Source organism: Octopus sinensis, linkage group LG11, assembly GCF_006345805.1.
Source record: "Octopus sinensis linkage group LG11, ASM634580v1, whole genome shotgun sequence".
NCBI classification, from domain to species: domain Eukaryota; kingdom Metazoa; phylum Mollusca; class Cephalopoda; order Octopoda; family Octopodidae; genus Octopus; species Octopus sinensis.
The window spans coordinates 37,546,151-37,553,650 of record NC_043007.1 but is presented as its reverse complement, the minus strand read 5'-3'; the positions used below and the strand labels follow the sequence as shown (position 1 = coordinate 37,553,650).

The 7,500-nt window shown below is 43.0% G+C and overlaps 1 protein-coding gene and 1 long non-coding RNA gene across 2 annotated transcripts in view; both read right to left on the bottom strand.

The window, feature by feature from the left end:
* LOC115217594 (carbonic anhydrase 7-like) overlaps window positions 1-7,500 on the bottom strand; it is a 48,208-nt gene that overhangs the window by 16,388 nt on the left and 24,320 nt on the right. Inside the window, exon 6 of the mRNA XM_036507354.1 lies at window positions 2,369-2,441. Within this exon, the coding sequence (XP_036363247.1) occupies window positions 2,369-2,441 (73 nt within the window). The remainder of the gene's footprint in view (window positions 1-2,368; window positions 2,442-7,500) is intronic.
* The window catches only part of LOC118765389, a 7,979-nt gene continuing 4,946 nt past the window's right edge, over window positions 4,468-7,500 (bottom strand). The window contains exon 3 of the long non-coding RNA XR_005001245.1: window positions 4,468-4,562. This is a non-coding gene — a long non-coding RNA (uncharacterized LOC118765389). The remainder of the gene's footprint in view (window positions 4,563-7,500) is intronic.

Below are 7,500 nucleotides of genomic sequence, written 5' to 3'. Positions count from 1 at the left end.
GTAACGTGGTTGGCATCTGGAAGGGCATCCAGCTGTAAAAATCATGGCTCCAGGTTCAGTCCCACTGCGTGGCATCTTGGGAAAGTGTCTTCCACTATAGCCTCGGGCCAACCAAGGCCTTGTGAGTGGATTTGGTAGACGGAAACTCAAAGAAGCCTGTCGTATATATGTATGTATGTATATATATATATATATATATATATATATATATATATATATATATATATATATATATGGTATTGGAAGATGTAAAATACTAATTAAATTACTCACTAATTTGCTGTGATGCTTACAGTCACTCAGGATGTTTTCATAATTATTATAGCCTCCATCTCTTTTACTTGTTTCAGTCATTTGACTGCGGCCATGCTGGAGCACCGCCATTAGTTGAGCAAATCGAACCCAGGACTTATTCTTTGTAAGCCCGGTAATTAATTCTATCGGTCACTTTTGCCGAACCGCTAAGATACGGGGACAAACACACCAGCATCAGTTGTCAAGCAATGCTAGGGGGACAAACACAGACACAAACACACACACACACAACACACACACACACACACACACACCACACACACACACACACACACACACACACATATATATATATGTGTCATCCATAAATCTATTACATGAAAACTTGAAAAAGCCTTCACAAGTATTCTAGGCTTTAGGGACAAGTGGGATAAAGATACAGTTTGTCAAACAGACATTCTACTTCACATTCCTGTTTTTCATCAATTGCTTTGATAATATACTTTCTCAGGCTGGAAAAAATCTTTGGTATCATACAGTGTAAACAACTCGACATAATGAAGCATGGTCAGAGTAAACTATATGACTTCATTAATTGTGTTGAAGGCTATCGTAAGGACGAACATTATGAAAACATTCTGTGCGATACAGCTGCTGTCATTGAATAGGCAGAAGAGTCTGATCCTCCTCCTAGAAAAATAGTTAGAAGTGCACAAATTAACTACGAAACTATTTTGAAATAACTGAAAACATTCTAATGTCCTTACGAGAGAGATTTTCTAGCATTCAGGAGAATGCATTTTTTGGTTTTACTCGACGTTAATAAGTTTGAAGAGTTTGTTAACTCATTTCCCATGCAACATATGGACTCTCTAGAAAAACAAGTATCCCTGTATTTTTGACCGTAAGAGCTTAGTGAACGAGCTAAAATATATGTATATTGACAGTGGTTTCAAAAAGTGCAAATCAATAAACTTTTTAGAATTACTGTATAAATTGGAGCTGACTTCTGCTACGCTGGAATCCATTTAAATAAGCTTGTGCTGACCATCCCCTCAACATCAGCCGCTAATGAGAGAAGTTTCTCTATGTTTGATAGAATCCGCTCATATCTGAGAAGCACAATGGCCCAAGAACAGCTGTCTTCTCTGGCTCATATTTCCTTCCAGAAACGCATTTTGAATGACTTGGCTATGTTTCTTTCTTTCTCTCCATTGTAGCTGGATCTAGAAAGACATGTTCTTGTTTGTTTCCTGCCTCAACTTGATTTATGCGTTCGCCACCACAATCTCAATTAGGCTTAGCAGCCATTCCTGTTTGTTTTCACTGTCCTGTTTGTGTTACCTATTTTGACACTCCGCAAAATCCCAAATTTTATTTAATTTGCTTTGCGGTAGCAACAATTTTATTGAAAGCATATATTGTTAAATGCTCGAAATACAAGACTAGAAAACTACCCAACAACTGATGAAGGGTCGTTCTTCATGCTGTTTGTTTTGTTTTCCATTTGTGTCTTTCGTTGTTCGAAAGAATAGTTCATATTCCATGTACTTATGCTTCATACTTTTTTGTTGTTCATGTTTCATGATGTCCTGTGCCCACATATGCATATATATATATATATATACACACACGTATAAATGTAAGTATGTACATATACGCATGTATATATGCATATATATATATATTTTATTTATATTGTTATATGATTGAATGCCACACATCCTTTTCTAAGTATGTATGTATATCTATCTATCTATCTATCAATCTATCTGTCTGTCTGTCTGTCTGTCTATCTATCTAACTATCTATCTATCTATATATATATATATTCTAAGGTAACCATGGGCATTGTATCTGAAATTAAAGCCAACAATTTTGTTTACCAAGTAATGCCAACTTCGCTATGGAAAATAAACTTCTCTGAAAATCTTTTTATCTACCATGGCAGGAAGGAAAACAAGTCCAGTTGATTCCTAATGCAGGAAAAGACTTGCTCCCTGTCTGACGCAAACGCACGCGCGCAAGACCGTTACTCTAAAACTCGTTTTTTATTTTTATTCGTCCCCTGCAACAATTACTCAATGTATGTTTATATAAATTTACAATTTACCTTTAAAATTTATCATTTTGACATTTTCCACTATGTCGGCGAAACCTTCATTGTCTTCATATGTATTACTAGTCTGCAAATTAGAAAAGAAAGGCGATTTATATATATATACACACATACATATACATATAAGGGGGATGACCACTAAGTGGACATTCATTATGCTAGAAGTAAGACTTTTGAAAGATAACCCCAAATGTAATTGGTAGAACTGTATACATTTTCAATCACATGCAGACGTCCCGTGTATAGTTCTACAACTTATATTTTGCTATGACAATCACACTGATGAGTCATGGACAATTATGTAAGTGGTAACAACGAAACTGGGTTTGTAATTAATTTTAAAATTTTGTACTTTTTCATTCGTCTTGCTCGTTTACGTTCTGGCGTTTGCTAAATTGTCTTGAGAACAATCCTTTCTTAGTGGTAAGACCATAGAGGATCTACTTCTAGCATAATAGATGTCCACTTAGTGGTCATCCCTCTTATATGTTTGTAATATAATTTTTCTGAATCTTCAGATTTTTCAATGTTAAACCACTGGTTTTTAAAATTGATATTAATCAAATTGATATTCAATTTTTCACCCTTATTATTTTAAATTACATATTATATAATATATATATATATATATATATAATATATATATATCATTTATATATAAGCAATAAAAATTCTCTAAATGAGATATAGACAGTGACTGCTCCGTAATATAAGGCGCCATATTCGGTTGGCTATATCCCTTATTATATATATATATATATATATATATATATATATATATATAGGTAGGGAGGAGTTTACGAAAAAAACAAAAGATGAAGACAGGTGGTGTACAAAACAAACAGATGTATTAGTATAACACTCAGGAATAGAAAAAGTCTTTTACGTTTCGAGCCTACGCTCTTCTACAGAAAGGGACACAGAAAAAACAAGGAGAGAAAAAAATGTGTGTAGTGGCTAACGATCTATCATAGTGACTAGTGCCGGACAGAAGGGTCAAACACAGGAAGGAAAGTAGGGGAGATAACAAGGTAAAGTTGACCCCCAACACAAAGGTGCGTGTGTGTATAAGAGAGTATGTATGTGCGTGTGAAAGAGGGCTGGTGGTCTGGACGTGTGCGTGTATGTATGTGTTGGTGTGAAGATGTGAGGATGGGTGTGTGTGGGTGATGTGTTGTGATGTGTAATATTGTATGGTGTAGTGTGGTGTGGTGTGATGTTGTTGGGAGGTGGGGAAGGCGAGAGTGGGGAAAGCACGTGTGGGGTGTGGGTTCGGCTGGGGGTTGGGGTAGAGTTGGGGTTTGTGGGTAGGCAGAGGGTGGGGTGGGGTAGAGGTGGGGTATGTGGGATAGGATGGGGGTATGGGAAGGATAGGGAAGGTGGAGTAGGGATGTGTAGGGGTAGGTGATTTTATTGGGGGAGGGGAAGGTGGGTATGTGAGGAGAGAGAGGAGAAGAAAAGAGAGAAAGAGAGTAAGAGAGAAAGAGAGGGTGAAAGAGTAGGAGAGAAGAGAGGAGGCGAGAAGAAAGAGAATGAGAGGAGAGAGAAAGAGAGTAAGAGAGAAGAGAGAAAGAGAAAAGAGAGTAAGAGGGAAGAGAGAAAGAGAGAAGAGAGTAAGAGGGAAGAGGGAAGGAGGAGAGAGAAAGAGAGTAGGATAGAAGAGAGAAAGAGAGTAAGAAAGAAGAGGGAAAGAGAGTAGGGGTGAAGGGAAGTAGCAGTGAAGAGAAGTAGGAGTCGGGGCAATAGAGGAGAGTTGGGTGGGAAGAAGGAGGAGGGAGGGGAGAGAGGAGAGAAGGAGAGTGAGGGAGCAGAGAGAAAGAGAGTAAGGGAGAAGAGGGAAAGAGAGTAGGGGTGAAAAGATGTAGGAGTGAAGAGAAGTAAGAGTCGGGGAGGGGGTTAGATGAAGAGGGGAGGAGAGTTGAGCCCAAATGGCGTAAAAGAGCGAAGAGAGAAGATTAATCCCTGTTCACGGCGCAAGCGGGAGTCCAGATGGCCTCTGTGCAAGGACAATCCGAACACAGACAGGTGTTGCAAGGAGTGACCGGTGGAGCGGAAATGGCATGAGACTGGGATGTCATTGCCGCCGCAGCGACGGTCGGAAAAAAGGGGCGCACCGGGATGCCGAGTCCGACGCCAACGCTACAGCCCCGTACCGGTCCGCCGCTTCGCGTGAAGACGTGTCCCGGCGCTCGGAGGCGCGACGCCGAGCGAACAGCGACGCGGCCGCGTGAGGCGGCACACACGGCCCGACCGACCCGGTCCTCGGTGTCAGAGATAGCGTAAGAGAAGTGGAGGGCAGGATGGAAAGATTTGACGAAAGAGAGGAAGGAGTCTAGATGTTCGCGGGAGAGTAAAGTGGCGCCGATACAGTCGTCAATATAATGGCCATATAGTTCGGGAGTGGGACCAGTGAAACTAGAGGATATTTGGGCCTCAACATAGCCAACGAACAGATTCGCATAGTTGGGGCCCATTCTCGTTCCCATGGCCACTCCCGAGAACTGCTGGTAGAACTCACCCGCGAACGAGAAGCAGTTGAGTTAGAGGACAAGTTCGGCCAGACGAACGAGGTGTCCCATTTGTCTGATGTACAGGGAATGGCAGAGAGAGCAGGAGATGCAATAGATGATATTGCTGGAGGTGCAGGTGAAAGAGTCGATGATGCGATAGGGTCGATAATGGGTGCCGGTGAGGAGGGTGGTGTTGGAGAGGTAAGGGCAAGTGCGGCAGCGTGGGTGGGAGCAGGAGAACGAGCCAGGTTGGGAGGTAGGGTTGGGGAAGAAGCTGTGGACCAAGAGGTCTCGTAGGTTGTGGGCTCGTTTGAAGGAGGGGGGGTCGGTTAGGGAAGATGTGTGAAGTGGACGGGTCGGACTGGAGATGCTGAAAGCTCGAGGAATGGTGTGTTGGAGAGGTAGGGTGGTGGGGTAGTAGGTGAGGGTGGACTACCTCGTTGACGAACGACAGAGACCTTCTCTTTGTGGCTGGTGATTTCAATGGGCATGTTGGAAAACATGCTGGGGGCTTCCATGGTGTACATGGAGGCTATGGCTATGGTTCCCGCAACGAGGAGGGAACCAGGCTCCTGGAGTTCTGCGATGCAAATGATCTCATGGTTTGCAACATTAACTTCAGGAAACCTACCAGCCACCTAGTCACCTACCGATCGGGTCAACATACCAGCCAAATTGAATACATCCTTGCCAGGAAAAGGGAAAGATGGCTGCTTATAAATGCCAAAAATTTCCCAGGCGAAGAATGTACACCACAATATAGACTGGCAGTTAGTGACTTTAGGATCAGGACTAAGAGGACGACCAGAAGACGACCAACATGGAGAAGAAGGATCTGGAAGCTTAAAGATCCTGCAAATGGACAGAGATTTAGGGACATATTACTTGAAGCCTTTGACGAAGTAGAAGGGGATAGAGCATCATAGGGGGTAGAAGACAACTGGACGTTTCTAAGGGACAACCTGCTGAGAGCCACTGACCAGATCTGTGGCTGGTGCAAAGTCCCCTCTCGACCTAGAATAACGTGGTGGTGGAACAATGTTGTAGACAGGGCTATTAGAGAAAAGAGACAGGCTTGGAAGGACTGGAAAAATGGGGGTAGCAGGGAATTGTATCAGGCTGCCAAAAGAGAAGCTAGGAGACAGGTTTATTTAGCCAGAGGGGAAGCAAATAAGAAAAAATTTGCCAATGTTCTGCGCCGTGAGGACCAAAGACTTGAGGTATTTCGCGTTGCAAGACAGTGTGTGAGAGAGAATCGTGATGTGGTAGGAGAGAAATGTGTTCGCATGGATGATGGTTCACTTGCGCTAAATGAGGATGCAAAGAGAGAGGTGTGGAGACGCCACTATAAAAGGTTGCTGAATGAAGAAAATGAATGGGATAAAGAGAGTCTGCCGAATGTCGACCCAACAGAGGGACCAGCTATCCGAGTTGACAGTTCCTTGGTAATTGAGGCAATTAGAAGCATGAAGACAGGGAAAGCCCCAGGCCCATTAGGAATTACTGCAGAGATGCTCAAAATATCTGGCAGTGTCGGCTATAGCCTAGTCATCCGTATAGTTAACCAGGTAATACACGAAGGAGTCATACCCAATGACTGGTGTAGCAGCATAATAGTCAACTGCTACAAAGGTAAAGGTGACGCCCTAGATACAAATAATTACAGAGGTATCAAGCTGTTGGATCAGGTAGTGAAGGTTACGGAGAGGGTCATAGCCCAACTAATTAGAGAGAGAGTTAGTTTAGATGAGATGCAGTTTGGATTCGTGCCAGGAAAAAGCACCACTGATGCCATATTCCTGGTAAGACAGCTGCTGGAGAAATATCTAGCCAAAGATAAGCCCCTGTACATGGCTTTCGTTGACATGGAGAAAGCTTTCGACAGGGTCCCCCAATCCCTTATCTGGTGGTCAATGAGGAAACTAGAGATAGATAAATGGTTAGTGAGAGCTGTGCAAGCCATGTACAGGGACGTTGCTAGTAAGGTGAGGGTTGGCTACGAGTACAGTGAAAAATTCCGGGTAGAGGTAGGGGTCTACCAAGGTTCAGCCCTCAGCCCCCTCCTATTTATCGTAGTCCTCTAGGCAATAACGGAGGAATTCAAGACAGAATGCCCCTGGGAGCTCCTCTATGCTGATGACCTTGCTCTAATTGCTGAGTCACTATCAGAACTGGAGGAGAAGTTTCAGGTGTGAAGCAAGGATTAGAATCGAAGGACCTTAGAGTCAATCTAGCTAAAACCAAAGTCCTAATAAGTAGGAAGGTAGACAAGTCACAAACGCCTTCAGGTAGATGGCCTTGGTCGATCTGTAGGAAAGGCGTAGGTAGGAACTCTATAAGATGCACCAAGTGTAAGCTATGGGCACACAAGAGGTGTAGCAACGTCAAGGGAAGGCTAACTAGGAAGATAGTTTTTGTATGTGGCAGATGCTCAGGAGCAATAAACACTGAAAATGCTCTGAGACCAACTTCCGTCACTTTCCAGGGAGGAAAACTAGAAATAGTTGATAGCTTCCGTTACCTAGGTGACCAAGTCAGTAGCGGGGGCGGTGTGTTGAAAGTGTAACTGCTAGAGTAAGAATAGCTTGGGCAAAGTTCAGAGAGCTCTTACCTCTG